General features: G+C 38.9%; 1 protein-coding gene across 4 annotated transcripts in view; it reads right to left on the bottom strand.

Moving 5' to 3' along the window:
• Positions 1-237: 237 nt before the first annotated feature.
• Positions 238-16,914, bottom strand: part of MLIP (muscular LMNA interacting protein) — a 247,151-nt gene continuing 230,474 nt past the window's right edge. For 2 of the 4 annotated variants that reach the window (XM_032864514.1, XM_032864511.1), the window contains 2 exons: positions 10,714-10,767; positions 238-1,000 (listed from right to left, as the gene is read on the bottom strand). In XM_032864514.1, the coding sequence (XP_032720405.1) occupies positions 995-1,000; positions 10,714-10,767 (60 nt within the window). In that variant the 3' untranslated portion in view covers positions 238-994. The remainder of the gene's footprint in view (positions 1,001-10,713; positions 10,768-16,914) is intronic. The other 2 variants (XM_032864512.1, XM_032864513.1) reach the window with 2 other exon arrangements.

Consider the following 16,914-nt stretch of genomic DNA (forward strand, 5'->3'; position numbering starts at 1 on the left):
CTGGCTCCAAGGGAACAAGGATTATGTGCAAGAAGTAAGTAGAGGAGCCATTACGAAGGCTCACCTGCTACCAGGAGCTCCCTGTCTGGAATTGCCATGGTTTCCTGATTAGTGCATATTGCTCTAGGCTTCCCAGATGGACAGAAGGTTAGAAGAAGGAAACCAGGTAGACAAGACGAGGACCAATGGCCAATATGGTGAGCATTAGATATGCTGTAGAGTGGGCTCCCAGGATTGTCATCAAAGTATGGTTTTGCTCTGTGGTCTTTACTGCTCCCAAGATTATAAGAATGAACTGACTCAGAAGTAGCCTTCACAAGAATTGTGTGACAACAGAGAAACCACAATGTGAAGAACATCCCAACAACACGAAGCTCAACATCACTGGGCTGCCCCTAGTATGGGGTCTGTCCCGGTAACATGGAACCCAAACAGAACAGGAAAACTGTGTGAGTTATGTGAAATGGCAACTTTCTCATGTTCAAGATCACCACAATGAACCTCTGAATATTAGCATCCCCTGAAAGCAGGCAGGGGCTCATTTCTTAAAAGTTGCTCATTTTTTTAAACACATAAAAAAATCAACCAATCAATCTAAAGGGAAATAAAACCTGATTCAGTAAGTAATGTATGCATTAAATAAAAGTGGTGTTGAAAAATAGTCACAACCATTCTTCTATTTACCCATGATTCTTCTTTATTTGGCAGCTAAATATAGGGGCATGTTAATATTGTTGTCAGCTTAATAGAAGTCATTAAAGGCTCTAACAGTGGTGCAAGAAGCTATAGATAAATCTTTTCTACGCTGGGTATTAGTAGGGTACTGTGATGTTATATGCCTGCAGGACACTTTTTTTTTTTTTTTACTTCTACTGCAGTTCATAAAGGAAACACTCATAGGAAAAAAAAATTTTAAACATCAAATCTAGCAAGTGATTAGCACCAGCATTCCAGAAAACTTTAGCGCAGCCTGTTTCCAGCTTCTGCTCCAACTTCATTGCTAGGAAACAAGAGGGAATAGTAGTTAGGTTGATGAGATAAATAAAATACCAAAACTACACCTGAAAATGTATATATTAGCATTTGGACATAGAGTCTCATATAAAAAATTATTTATAGTGGGAAATTTTTATTTTCCCCTTAGGAGCTATTTTCTTGTTACACAACTAACGGCATAATAAAGACCTACAGCTGTACCTTCACATCAAACTCTGATCTCTTGAGAGTTCAGCAAGCAGCTCTGGCCTCATGCAAAGGATTATGATGGCTTTGGGGGGCTGGTGCAGCCTTAAGGTACAGCATTTCCACATCCCACCCATAAGCCCTCACCTACTCGTCACTTGACTGCTGTCCCACCCCTTTCCTTTAGCGCTGATGACTCCACCATTCCCTAGAATGTAATCTCTCAGACAAGGAGGGAACGAGAAGTGGGACTGGAACAAATCCCAGCTTTTGCAAAATGGACCATTACAAAAGACAGACAGCAAGTGGGGCCCCTATTGTTGTTTTTGTTGTTGTTCCATATACTGATTCAACTGGATTTATAATGCTACTGTATAACATGGGAGTGATTTTCATAATTTCTTTATCCATCCATCTCCATGTGTTCCTATTTGACAAGGTTGGACTCTCCAGCACAGAAGATATAAACTTAATGGAGGGATTAAGTAGATTATACAAGTCAAGAAAGGAAGTTTAAAAGAAAGTATCAGAGATAAGGGCAGAAGAGAAATTTAGTTCTAAAACAGCACTCTGATTGAACAATGACGAAATGGCACTAATGGAAGGAGATGTCCATAACTTTATACTTCTGGGTGCCAATGGAGCATTCCAAAATGGCAGGTGGAGAAGAGAAGAGGCCCACTGCTCTTCTGTAAGCAAGCCTCCCTGTTTTGCCCTGGGCTGGATCACAGGATGATGAAGCCATTGTCTGGGAGACCTGACTCCAAAAGAAGCACCAGCTACATACAAGGGCTAAGTAAAGCAGACCAGAAACCTGAGTATTGCATGGCCAAGCAGTGAAGCAGAATTGTGAAACGTGGACACATTCTGTATCATTTAGGAGAAACTACATTTGTTAGATGAGAAGGAGGAGGTAAGGAAAAAGCTACTAAAACAAGGGGGTAGCTCCACCACTGCACTAATTTTTTCTGGCCACAGAAAATCAGTAGTCATGAAATACCTAAGCTGTAGTTTTCATCATCTGGGGTTCTCCAAAGCTTTAAAATAGAAGGAGGAAATGACTAAATCACATCTCCTCCTTTTCTAACAAATAAAAACTACTGTCTATTTGATTTTCCTGAAAGTACCAACATTCGGTAGCTAATACTGCAAGAGATTTAAAGGAATCATCATCCTTTAGCTAATGCTTATGAAGTGTTATGTATTTTATACACTCAGCACTTTGCATGCATAAATGCAAATCTTCACCATTATCCCTTGATCTCATTTTACAGAGAATGAAATTGAGGCTCAAAAAAATTAAATATAGTGCCCAAGGCCACAGCATTTGAAATTAAACCCTGGTTTGTCCAGTGTTTTCTATTTGTTTTTGTTGGTGGTGTAGTCATTAGACTGTCTTGGCCATATATGAAAACCCATATTGTGTCTGGCTTATAAATGATCAACTGCATCGTTGAAAGTACTTAAACAGATGATATTCAAGGATATAAGTACAGACAGGATAGTAACATTCAGTCAAACACTAGACTCAATGTCCTCTGAATTCTTTTCATTTACGATTTATAATTATGTAAGTAATTAAGTCAGATCGAAGAGGACTAGGTAGCTCATCCGCTGTGACCATGCTGGCAAACACAGCACTATTTCTCAGTTCTTCCTGAACTCACAGGCAGATCAAAGTCATGTCTGGAATCACAGTTCCGCAGTTTGAAGGGATGCATTATGCTATGACAGGTAGAGTTGGGATTTTCGACATTTTGTGAAGTCTTTAATTACCTTTGCCAATCTCAGTACATACGGCATTCAGTAACTTGGGAAAAACAAAGGTCTGACATTTCAGAAAGATGAAGTTCATTAATAAGATAAATAAATAAATCCTTATGTTTCAGACGAGCCCCCTGGTAGTTGAGGCTCGGGATTGTCTCACGCTGCCAGTTGAACAACACACTTATTTCGGATATAAGAAAATATAAATAAGAACTTAAGGCATTTTTAAACATCATAATTTTGAAGGGACTCAAATCCCAATTTTTTTAGTGAACTTTGGATAATAAGTAATGTAGGGTGTAAAACTTTAAACCAATGTTACAGAAAGCATTTCCTAAAAGAATGTGCTGTGTGAGTTTTTTTCCCTTCTTATACAAAACCATTCATGTATACTTCTCTCTGCCAAAAGAAAGCAAAACGATCTATGTATGTGCCCTTGTAACTATGAAACCAGACTTCCCCAAAAAATGTTATTTACAGGAAATATATATAATCTTATTGCTATATACTCATTGTTTTCCAAAAGATTTTAAATGTATTTTGGACATTTATGTAACTACTAACTTCAGTGTGAAAACACAAGATCCAGATCAGAATTTATTGTCCAGAAGCCAGAGTTATAAAACATGCAGTAATTAAGCGTGCTATAAAAGTAGCCTGATAGATAGAGAATATACATATAACAGATACCAGAGAGCATCACATTAAATCTGGGGTCAAACATTTAATATCTGGATAACCTGAGCTCCAAATAATTATAAGCCCTGATCTTATTTTGTTTATCTTGAGAAATTAGCACACAGAGGAATGTAAGTCCACTTAGTTCCCTGACTTTTGCTCAGCTTTACCATGACTCATGACAATGCCCAAACCAACAATAATCTACTGAGATGACTTTGAAGGAGGGACCTCAATTTTACAAAACCCCCACCTCTCTTACATTGGATTCAGCTGTGTCCCTAGAAAAGAAAAATAATGACACTTGCTTGTCTTTTTATTGACTACTTCAGAGTAAGACTTTCAGATTGCAGATCTGCCCCTTGTCCACCAGTTGAAAGAACAAAGGGAAATTAAAAAGAAGAGGCTTCATTCTCTTTGTTGAAAATAAGGGAAGCTGGGTATCTCTGTGGCTCAGTCAGTTAAGCATCCAACTCAGGTTTCAGCTCATGGGTGGTAAGACTGAGCCCTGCACTGGCTCCTTGCTCATCAGGGAGTCTGTAGAAGATTCTCTCCCTCAGCTCCTTCCCCCACCCCACTAAAATAAATAAGTAAGTAAATAAATAAATCTTTCATAAAAGAAAATATGGGAAGCAATTTCCCTCCCTCCTTCATAGAGCATCTACTTTAAAAAAACTTGTCACTGTAATTGACTCCCTTGGAAATACATATACATTCTTCTGAAAAGTCAATGGGCATTTTGTCAGCTTTAAGACCCAGCAATGTCTTTCTCAAGGACTTTGAGAACCATTCCTTTGTATATAAATGTCCAGATGAGACAGCTTCCCTGTTTCCTAGTCTCTGAGAGAGGGTAAGAGCCTAACTTTGGCTAAGTTTAGCTGACACCTGGCTCCAAGTGGTAAAACTAACTCTTATCATAAAGATATGAAAAGTGTACTTTTGCTTGTAATAAAGACAATTAACTAACATGGTTGCCCCAATTGCGAGGCAATTAAGGATGAACTATGTATAATAAATACTACTGCCAAGTCATTACTTGAGGATGCCTTGAATTATTGTTTATCTTGACAAACATGTATATAATGGGTTGTATCCCCTTGACTATGTGAAGGGTGAGATTTCTTCCTGTCTTTGCCATCTCTGTGTGATTGTGATGCATATAACGTTCTAGTTTAATGCTTATTTAATAACAAAAGTGTTTCCTTTCTCTACTATCTTTAAGAAGATGATTTCTGGGCCAGCAGAATTTTTTAAAATTATATTTCCCCAAAACAGGCAGGAGGCTTATAACCCAAGAAAGTCATTTCAATGGGGGTGCCAAACCTGCTCTAGGAACGTCCTTCTCTTTTTCATTGCCTTGTCTACCTGGATACCTAAGCAGGGTGGCTAACCATTTGGGCGTTCATGTTATTTGTGTTTATTAGATAAATTTACTCTGGCTCTCTAGGCAGTTGTTTATCAAAGCCTATGAATTTTCTTTTAATCAGCAGTTAATAATAACCGGATCCTGAGTTCCTGCCCGAGATTACAACCTTGAACTCAGCAATCCAGGATTTATCAAAGCCTGATTTTGAGAAATAACATTTATGGGAAATTGCCTCAAGGGAACAGAGTGGGCCCATTTCTCTTGATAATTTCGTTTTTACCCTTGAATCAAACCAGAAAATGAGAGTGGCTTCCATGGACAAGACACTCATTTTCTCTTCCCTATGTTCTCATCTGGAGACTGGAGATAAAGGAAGGAGACGTTCTTTCCCCTAAGATTAGAATTTGAAACGTCAGTGGAGGTTCTGGAATTTGAAATAAAATAGGCACAAAATGCTTACGTGCACCACAGCAGCAAATCAGTTGTAGTCACCTTGCTAGCACTATTGCTATCTTGCCAACTCTTAAATGTTTATCAAAACTCTGCACAGAGAAGGAATGAGAAAACAGGAGAAGAATTTGCCTAGTATGTGTTTATGGGCAGCTGGTGAATGATTAGCTCTCAAGTTGTGTTAAGAGCAAGTGGATCCAAAAGGTCAGAGTCAACTGCATCTAATCATGTTTTTGGAAATCAATTGACCCTCAAGTGAAAAATAAAATGGACCCAGGGCTGCGTGTAGCTGGCGATGTGAAGAGCAGCAGGTCTAATTCTATCTCTTCCCCCATTACAACGTTCACAATTAAGCCTGCGGAAAGAGAAGAGGGCTACAGAGTAGTTGTGGATCAAAGAGTTGCTGAATTCACAAGACACGATAAATACGATCAGAAACAATTATTGCAACTAGAATTTAATTTCTTCTAAGCAACTCTACGCGGAAATCGTTTACCTCAGGCAGGGAGTTTGCTATAAATGAGATGGTGTTATAGATACACCTACTTTGGAATTACTGCCTTGCTGTGAGTGAACAATTGACAAGTATGAAAGTGAGCTTCTTTGAAAACTGATCAGGTCAAATCAATTATTTAGGGATTTCATCTGTTTGTATGAGGGTTCATCACTGGCCAAGGATTTTTTAAAGTACCATATAAAATGCTAAATAAAAAAATCCTTTGGAATGTACTATCCCCCATGAAACTCCCCACACTCAGCTTGGCCCAGGCTAAAGATTTTCCAAGCTCTTGTGGAATATCAAAGAAAACACAAAGAAATCTTAGGTTTTACTAAGAAAATTTCAGTGAATCTTAATGTAGAACAGATTCTCAAAATTAATTGGGTTAATTCTCAAAATTAACCTACCAGGTGAAAGAAAGCACATGTTAAATCTTTATCATGGTAGGCAGAAATATGTGACCCCGTGTTTTCTATTAATTCGAAGAATTCCCTGAAACAAATTTCTTGAGGATTCTCCTGCTTTTACTTTCAAATTTTTGTTTCCGAGATCGAATAACTTATTTGTTTTCCTAGATTATCAAGAAAGGAGCTAGAATTTGAAAATCTCAATTCTTGTCACCCATTTGTGCAGCCTGGAGAGATTTTCAAACAACCACCCCCTTTGTTCCCTTCAGAGATCTTTGACTTAGTTTGCCTAGAGTGAAATCCTGCTACTGGGGCTTTTAAAAAGTCCCAGGGGAGTCTATCTAATATTCCGCCAGAGTTGAGAACCCCTGAACTAGATTATAACTGGAAATGTTGTTTTGAGTTAGTTCTTTTAAAGTGTATTTTTAAAATCATATGATTTATAAAAACAAGGGAAAAAATGAAACAAGATGGGATCAGGAGGGAAATAAACCGTAAGAGACTCTCAATCTCAGGAAACAAACTGAGGGCTGCTGGAGGGGAGAAGGGTGAAAGGGATGGGGTAGTTGGGTGGTGGACACTGGGGAGGGTATGTGGCATGTTGAGTGCTGTGAATTGTGTAAGACTGATGATTCACAGACCTGTACCCCTGAAGTAATAATACATTATATGTTAAGAAACAAACAAACAAGGGGCAAATCCAATCAGATAAATCTGAAGTCTGTTAGTTTTTAAAGGAATTACAAAGCAAATTTTTACAAAAACTAGTTATCTACAAATAACATGACTGAAAATAAGAGGTGGGACTCTGGTAGTAAGAAAGACAAACTTAGCTTTAGGAAATGAAAGAAAAGCCAAGGGGGGATTTCTGAGATCCAGTAAAGTTTCCTCTACAATTCTTTATTTTCACTGGGTATTTAACTGGAATGGGTTACTCCTTAGGCCATAGAGTCGTAAGAATAGAATTGTTTTATTAAAAACAGATCATGTTCTCAGTTGGTGCCATGTAGGTAAATAAATAAAAAATAAGAGGGTTTGTGGAAAATGTACGGGTCAGTATTACAGCCTGCCACATACCATACCATAAGGAGTTGTAAGAAGTTGTGAAATTGCTCTAAGATGTGCCAATATTACTAACAAGTAAAATATAGCACACTGGAAAAATAAAATGGTCTTTTGCTTAATTATTTACATTTCTTTTAATACCAACAGTAACGCACTATCTCTCATAAATATTAAACTTCAAACTTTAGTTTCTTTACTCTCATATATTCCAAACCTGAGATTGAAATCATCTTTTGTTAATCTTACCCACTAGCTTAATTTTAAGTTTTGTCTCTCAAATTATGATAATTGATGCAAAAAATGCAAATATGGCACCAAGCTATTCTTTTTTGCAACACATTCCAAAGTCCTTAATTCAGCACTTATTATCTGAACTGGATGTTTTTGTTCTTTAAATAACCAATTGATTTTCGATTCCTGTGCAGAAACACTCTTATTGTGTAGAAACAGCCTATGTGAGTTTGAGCCAAAATTATGATGTTTGAAAGAAAGAACATTTGATTATTTCTTTTTACGTTCATCTGAAATGCGTAAAATTTGTAAAATTTGGGGGCATCTGGCTGGCTCAGTGGGTAGAGCACAGGACGCTTGATCTTGGGGTTATGAGTTCAGCCCCGTGTTGAGAGTAGAGATTACTTGGAAAAAAAGATGAAAGAAAGAAAAGGCTCAGATGGCAGAAGGAATGGCTTAAGAGTGGAGAGAAGATAAGCCTCTGCAGGTTACCAAGTCAAGAACCTAATTAATCAGTGACAAGAAACACAGAGCAAGTTAAGTCAATGGCTGAATGGGAAAGTTTGGAAAACACTCACTGAAATGTGTAAAATGTATTCATTCTATTTTTGGACATAATTGTCCAAATTTTTACTATTACATAATCTGCTACTGTCACACTGAAAGGGCTAGCACATTTGACAAAGAATTAATATCCTTAATATATAAAGGGAGTTTACAACTCAGTAAGAAAGATATTACCATACCAGTAGATAAATGTATAACATAATGCATAAACAAAATAGACAAAAGTAGTAGAAAAATACAGAATTCTTTAAATGCAAAGAAATGTGAAAAATAATTCCTTTTAAATAATCAATATTTTAAAATATTATTTTATTTATTTATTTATTTATTTAAGATTTTATTTTTTGAGAGAGAGAGAGAGCACAAGTAGGGGGAGCAGCAGGCAGAGGGAGAGGCAGAAGCAGGCTCCCCACTGAGCAGCGAGCTGTGTACCTTGGGGCTCCATCCAGGACCCTGGGATCATGACCTGAGCCAAAGGTAGACACTTAACTGACTGAGCCACCCAGGCATGATTTTAAAAGGAAGAAAGATTTAGGGTGCCTGGGTGGCTCAGTCAGTTAAGTGTCTGCCTTTGGCTCAGGTCATGATCCCAGGGTCCTGGGATGGAGCCCCTCATCGGGCTCCCTGCTCAGTGGGGAGCCTGCTTCTCCCTCTCCCTCTGCTAGTCCCCTGCTTGTGATCTCTTGCTCTCTCTCTCTCTTCTCTCTCAAATAAATAATCTTAAAAAGAAAATAAAGGGGGGGAATATTTAGATAGCATAGATAGAGATTTGGATAGAGAGCTGGACAGAGTATGGTAGAGTTCTTAAGAGTATAGGCTCTAGGCAGTCAGATCTGAATTCAATTCCTGATGAAGCAGATACTTCCCAGCTATTTCACTTTAGGCAATATACTGATTTCCCTTAGTCTCAGTTTCCTCATCTGTAAAATGGAAGTAAGCGTACTTAACTTCATTTTGTGAAGATAAGTAAAATAAAGCATATAAAGTGTATAATATATTCCAACATATAGCAAATTCTCAGTAAATTGACAATTATGATAATTCTCAGTCCTGGCAAGAGTACAGGAAAGGAGCTGTAAAAACAGCCTCCTTCTAGGGTGAGTTGTTATAATTTTTCAGGAATGTAATTTGGCTATATCTATTAAAATTTTCCCATATGTCCATACTCATGGAACCAATAATCCAATTTAAAAATAATCAAAGATGTGCTCAAGGATACAAACTCACATCTATTCATAACACAATTTTCTAGTTTAATGCCTAATGTTACAGCAGAAAGCCACATGGTCCCATATAACAAAGGTTTTAAAATTTGCAACAATAGGAACATCAGTTTATGAAAAGTGGATAAGATGCCCAAAATTATAGAAAATTTGCTTGGGGAAAAGTTACATTTTATTTAGAACTCTATTATTCCTACTTCTCTTTTGTATTATGTTTCTTTTTTTGACCATGTCTCATTTGCAAGGATATTTGAAAGCATGGGCTTTCTTAACTCCCTTCTGAAAGATAAGTCCTTTAAAAATCACTTTTTTCCCCCTCACATTTACCACTTTGTCTGGAAGGATGTAGAAGAAGAAAACATTGTTTAGTTATTCTTGCTCTTGATCAACAGAAAATCAAAATTCCTATACAGAATTTTTTCTTTGCCTGTTTGGTATAGTATTTCTAGAAATACAGAGGGTTTTTGGTGTTTGGTTTTTTTTTTTTATTTATTTTTCGTCAGCTCAAAATGTGAAAGTGACTACATATTTGTATGAAAATCAGAGACTCCATTTCAGCTGGCATGTTTTTGCCTACATGCTACCTGACGCAAGCCGAATTTACCAAAGGATCAGGGGCAGGGCTCAGTGACAGCAGACATTCTCCAATGAGCTGAAACTGAGACACCAGGAGATACTGGTGATACTCTTCAGAAGACCCACCATAAGTATGGCGGACACACTTTGACCATCAAAAGACAGCAACAGGGTTTCGCATATGAATCCAAAGTGGTAAGCTCCAAGGCGGACATGGGTATAGAAAGAGCTGGTTTGTGATCAAGATGCTACACATATGGGATCCTCTAGAACCACCTTTCATGTCAAGAAGCAAAAATTTACTTACTCAAGTATCAGTTGCTTCTGAACACCACAAAGTGGGCCAGTTAGTTTTATTTTTAAAATAAAAGGGGGAGTATGGGGTGCCTGGGTGACTCAGGCATTAAGCATCTGCCTTTGGCTCTGGTCCTGATCCCAGGGTCCTAAGATCAAGCCCCACATCTGGTTCCCTGCTCAGCGGGAAGCCTGCTTCTCCCTCTCCCACTCCCTGCTTGTGTTCCTTCTCTCACTGTGTCTCTCTCTGTCAAATAATAAATAAAATCTATAAAAAATTTAAAATGTAAATTTAAAGAGGGGATTAAAAAGCACGATCTTATTAATATTGTTAAATAATATTTATTTCCACAATCTAGTATCACATGGAAATGGATAACTACATCTCTAATTGTATCTTACATTTACCTCTTTGGAATCAAGAGTTTCGTGTTCAGGAATAGCCACCATTGGATGACTCAGCTTCATAGAAAGGACACCCAGGATGTGATGGGGGCGGGGGGGGGGGGGGGTAGAAGTGAGGAAAAATAAATGTTTACATTTCATTTAAATATATAAACAATGACATATGTATATTATTGCCGATCATAGTAGAGTCTTCCAAGTGTAAACATTTGATTTGAACTGATTTGTAATTAAAAACAGGGCAGATAGTCTACACACACACACACACACACATTGGCAGCGGTGAATACTTTGAGCACGAGACCACATCTTAGGTATCTTTGTGTCCCTCATAAACTCTCACAGTGTCTGGCGTATAGTATAGACACTTATTAATTTCTTATTGAATGAGTGAATTGTTAAAGCACACTGACAGATTTCACATAGAGGAAATGAAGCTATAGTTATGTCTCCGCCCTCATAATAGGCTTCAAATTGAAAAGCTCCAACAAAAGAAACAAATCGTGCTTAGACCTGCAGTAAATGCAGATGTTCCAGAGATAGTAAAGGCTTAGTTGGAACATAAAGCATTGGGCATTATTGCAAACAGTAATAATGTCAATGTACAGGGACTTCACAAACATTGTAATCTTCTAGGATATGTTGTTATAATGTAGTTTACAACACAGTGACATTTTCACAGAAAAGAGGTTTTGTGCTTCTGTAAGAGGAATCTGATTATTGCATGGGTCATCTGAGCATTAGACATACACTTAAACCTAAGAAGGCAGAAGAAAGACATAGATAATGCAAGAAAAAGAGAGAGGCAGAATGAGGGACCCACACAAAAGAAGAGCAGGGGAGAGCTATCATTTGTAATAAATCTGTTTGCCCCCTTTCTTTCACCATCTCTCCTCATTCAAGCTTCAGGGTAACCACAGTACCCGGTGTGCCAAGAACATTCTTTGTTTCTGTTATTGTTCTGGGCAAATCAGGAGTAGGAAAATAATTGCCCCGGCTTTCACTCTCAGGAGGGTCCTGATACGATCAGTAACTCAGTAGAAGAGCTTCTACTTCCTAATCCTCCAGTGAAACTTGGCAAGGTGGCCTCAGGCCCAGGACCATGCCATCCCCGGAGGCTGGGAAGGCCAAGGAGATCCTGCTTCACGTTTCTTCAGGCTTCCTTCCCTCTGTGCCAGAAGATTTTCAAGAATGGAGCCTGTTTTTATCCAAAGTTCTAGTTTCACTAAATCCCAAACATTACACTCTGTTCCCAACTATGAAATAGATACTTCTGGGTATCATAACATCAGGACTCCTGGCTGCCCTAGGCCATTGCTTTAAATAGAAGCATGATCTGGCCCCAGAGCCAATGAGAGATCTAAACAGCATTCCAGAAATCAGCTGGAAGTGCTTACTTTCTCTTGTTCATCAGGTCTCCTGAGATCCTCAGCATAGCGCTCAGGACTGGACCCTACTATCATTTCAAATCCTAGACCCAGGTAATTGGTCCTGGAGGAAACAGACTCTTTAGCATACCTGGGCTATGCAGTAGGGTAATTATATAAATCATCAGAGTTTGCACAATGTCAAATTTTCAGTCTCCTGGTCTCCTAAAATAGAATAGGATAAATATCCTAAAATTTTAAAATGTTGGAACTCTTCCAAGAAAATGTTCAGCTAAGACTAGAAAGGTAATTGAGCAATTATGTAATACCTATTTTTACATCCCATTCCTTCTTTCCAATATAGGTACTGATTCATTTAAATTCATTTCATTTTAATCTTGAATTTTTAAAAACTATGTGTTAATTACCCTAATCAACAAAAGAGAACAGAAAATGACTAATCCGAATTAATTGGTAATCCCCAAATCATTTATGTTTGGCTTTGGGATGCCTTCTTCTATCTATGATTGCTTATCATAGTAGGTTTGCCTTTGTATTATCCTCAAACTGACTGCAAATGTAAAATAAAATGTGATATTTGAAGATTAATAGATTTAGCCATCATAATTATATACTCATGTGACAAATTCCCCACATGTATTTGTTTTGTTTTCACAACAATCTGGTGAGGTGAGCACTAGTATTACCCTGTTTCACAGATGAGGACACCAACGCACGGAGAGGCAGAATGACACTTATTCCAGGTCCAGAACCAGTAAGTGGCAGAACCATGACTGGAATCCGGATGAAAGTTCCACATGCTATGCTTTCAAAGCAAGGATGAAGAGGTAGTACGCCAGGAAGGTACTCAGGAGATGGGATGGGGAACCAGGGGAAGGGAGGGCTGTGTGCCATTCCACAGAAGGAAGAGCCACATACGAAAGGCCTGAGTGCCCCATTCAAAGGTTGGAAGCAGTCAGGAGTGCCCGGTGTGGCTATGAAGGGCCACACTGCAGACATAATCCAATGGAGCTTATGTGTGAGATGAGGAGTCTGGCTCATTCCCCAGGCAGTGAGAAACCACGGAGATACTTTAAAGAAGAAAAGGGGCACATGTGATCAGATTTTCACGTCAGAAAAAGTCTATGTTGGCTGATGTGCAAAATACAGAAGGCTGGGGAGCGGGGAGACACTTGGAAGATTTAAGTAATCTGAGGGAGAGAATCAAGAAGAAGGTTTAGATTAAAGCATTGCCTTCGAGTATGGAATAGACTCAAGATTTTTCTGGGTGACTCTAGACCCCCTACTCTCCAGGATGAGTGAAGCAGCATCAGGTAGACATGTTGATGTTACTGATTCGGGAAGACACACTGAAGCACTGGAGAGAAATAATGCTGAATAGTGACACGTCTGCTGAATGGAGGAGGCATTTTGTAGCGCTCGAGGGCTAGAGTGGCTAAGTGTGGGGGAGGAGGGGGTCAATAAAACATGCTGTGAAAATCTCACAATCAGAAGGGAGACAGTGAAACTAAAACATTAACATAAATTCTACAGGGGTGCCTGGCTGGCTCAGTCAGTAGAGCAAGCAACTCTTGATCTCAGGGTCATAAGTTCGAACCCCACGTTGGGCATAGAGTTTGCTTAAAAAAAATTTTTTAAAAATGAAATAAATTCTAAGTGAGTGGTGTGCTATCCAGAGAGTAGGAGTATATTGAAGGCCATAGTTATCCAAGCCTGTTTACTTGGTTATAAGTGTTCTGGAAAGCAAATTACCATTATGCCTCAAAAAAAAAAAAAGTTACTAATTTTATCATCAGAACACTATTCAACACAGGAGGAACCGTGAAATAAAAAGCTCAGGTGAAATGAGACAAAACATATTTTATCCTGGATGGAAACTCATGTCCCGGATATTGTATAACAGATTAATTAGACCTTCACTCACTCACTACTGTGGGATAATCAACAAGTGGTATTTGAATAAAATGTTCAGTTGATTTTTATTACGCTCTTAATCACAGCTGCCACCAACCTGATATAAAGCCTCCTGAAGTGTTTGTTACCAGTGTGGCTTTCTCAGAAATGTCACTGCTTCTCCCAAGGTAATGTGAACTTCTCTAACAAAGACAGATAAATGCCCTCAAACCAACAGGAGAAATGAGAACCTGGACAACTAGGAAAAAAAAAAAAAAAAAGGAAATATGCCAAATGTGGTTAAATCACTTCATTAAGTCTTGACTCTACCTGAGAAATGAAATTCAAAGCTCTCGCTTCGGTGTTGGAGCTCTCCCTCCTGCACAAAGACGAAGTAGGTTTTCTTGTTTGCCAGAAATTACAAAGCTGAGAAAGTGCCGCAGGAATGTTAACATTTTAAAATTGCCAAGGGTGCTACAAATGCTATTCAGAATTCAGCCCTTTGGAAGGCACCTGGATGGCTCAGTTGTTTAAGCATCTGTCTTTGGCTCTCGTCATGATCCCAGGGTCCCTGCTCAGCAGGGAGTCTGCTTGAACCTCTCCACCTGGCCCTCCTCTCTCTCTCCTTCTCTCTCTTAAAAAAATAAAATCTTAAAAAAAAAAAAAAAGAATTCAGTCCTTTGGGATTGTTTTTCTGCTGAACCACATCTTCTCATAACTCTTCTTCACGCCTTTTGTCTTGGGAAAGCCGTACCATCTACTCCTGTTGCCCCATCTAGACTGTAGACCACTCCAGCTATAGTGCAAGCTTCCTAAGAACATCTCTCAAAAATAGATGTGACCGGGGCGCCTGGGTGGCTCAGTAGGTTAAAGCCTCTGTCTTCAGCTCAGGTCACATCCCAGGGTCCTGCGATCAAGCCCCGTTATCAGGCTCTCTGCTCGGCAGGGAGCCTGCTTCCTTCTCTCTTGCTGCCTGTCTCTCTGCCTACTTGTGATCTCTGTCTGTCAAATAAATAAATAAAATCTTTAAAAAAAATAAAAAATTAAAAATTAAAAAAAAATAGATGTGACCAACTGTTGTAGCACTACCAACATAAAATGTATTTCCTAAGTATGACATTGCCATTAGGAGAGCATAAGCCTTTAGAAGTCATGTGGATTATGGGTTATTCATTTTTAGGTCCTCTGCACCTGGCACAGGACCCACTCAATAGCAAGTACAACTAAATGACTACCAGGTAAGTAGATGAATGAAAGAAAGAATGAATGAGATGGCTAGAGAAAAGAGGATTTTCTGACTTGCAAAATTAAAGAATTCTGAATTAGTGAGGAATTAAGACATGTTATTGCATTCCTAAAAAACTCCTCATTTATAGGAGATTTTGCAAACCAAGGACCTTGGAACTAGAACTATCATACACATGTCTTCTGTTTGACCCTCACAATTCTTTTGCCTGAAAAGGAATTGAATTTAGCTGTCAGTGTTGAAGCCTACCAACTCTCCATGCAGGTCTGTGTTTCTGGTTTCTCTTGAACCGCTTAACGGTCTTACAACACAGGCCCTGCAAACATCTAGATCTGTAGAGCAGCCTGGCTATATTTGATGAAGCTGAAGGTCTTCACGTCAACACAGTCCCCTCCATCCTGCTAAGAGGAGACTCAGGGTCAGAAGTCACCTGCTATCATGTTTCTACCTATATAACTGGCTTGCTTCACTCATTTGGGGGATCTGCCTGGGCAAAGAAAACATTTGAGCTCTTAATCCCTCACTTACAACATAACCCAGGACAAAGAAAACACCTGGGGAGTCTTATCATCTCTACATTGCGACACAGTCAGCCTGAGACCCTGCATTTCTAACTGGCTCTCAGCTGATGGCAATGCTACCACAGGTTGAGTAAGGAGGCCATAGCCAACATTTTTGTGTGGACTGAGGGCATTGATAGTTTTCAAATATTTATCTACTCACAACTGAAATTAACTATATTCGAAATGTCCTAATCAATTGAGCTGTAATGCAGTCATATAATTACATAATTTACCACAGATCTTTTTAATTAGTTACCTGCTAGTGTGCCCAACATGTTGCTAGGTGTTAGGGATATAAAGGTGATCAAAAAGCCATCGTCCCTGCCCTTAGAGACCACAGACTAGTGGAAGAGACAGATCTTAATTATTTAATCAGGAATATAGAGAAACAAACACAAAATAATGTGTTAGGAAATAAAAGGTTCAAAACAGAAATCTGACCTGGTCTAGAAGGATGAAGGACTCTCTTTCCAAGAGACTGAATCTAAAGAAGGGTCCTAAGGGAGAAGGGGTATAAAGAGTGAATACGGGGTTCATCGCTGAAAAGAAATTACTCGCGCTGAAGGGAAGAGAGGGAGAAAATTCAGAGTGCACGGGCACAGTGAGTGGGAGGACGTCAGAAACTGAGGCTACACAGGGATTTTGCATACCCCAACTCCACCTACAATGGAAAAGAGGAAACCCTTCCAAATGCTTGTTAAGTGAATGAAAACTACTTAATACGGTTTGTCTCATTTCCCATAAAGACTTTGAGCTGCTGAAGGCTAGGGCCCATTGTACCCTAGCAGTTGTGCACCAAATCCTAATTGATCAACTTCAGTGCTCAAGAGTCTATGCCTTGTACAAAACGGACCATGCTCCAAGTCTTCCCTTACTGAGGGCTGTTGTGCTCTGAAGAAAAACCTGCTCTCAGTGACAGCAGAAACCTCCTACCCATATGTCTTGAAGAGCTCATCTGCCCTAGCCTAAAATATTTTTTAAAATTCCAGAACATCAGTAATTTAAATATATATTATTAGAATTTAAGGGTGCGGCATCTATTTTTGGTGATGACCAAAAGTTTTAAAAATTTGCCCATGCCAGGGGTGCTGCGTGGCTCAGTTAATTGATTGAG

The sequence above is a fragment of the Lontra canadensis genome, unplaced genomic scaffold, assembly GCF_010015895.1.
Source record: "Lontra canadensis isolate GAN:19392208 unplaced genomic scaffold, GSC_riverotter_1.0 scaffold27, whole genome shotgun sequence".
NCBI classification, from domain to species: Eukaryota; Metazoa; Chordata; class Mammalia; order Carnivora; family Mustelidae; genus Lontra; species Lontra canadensis.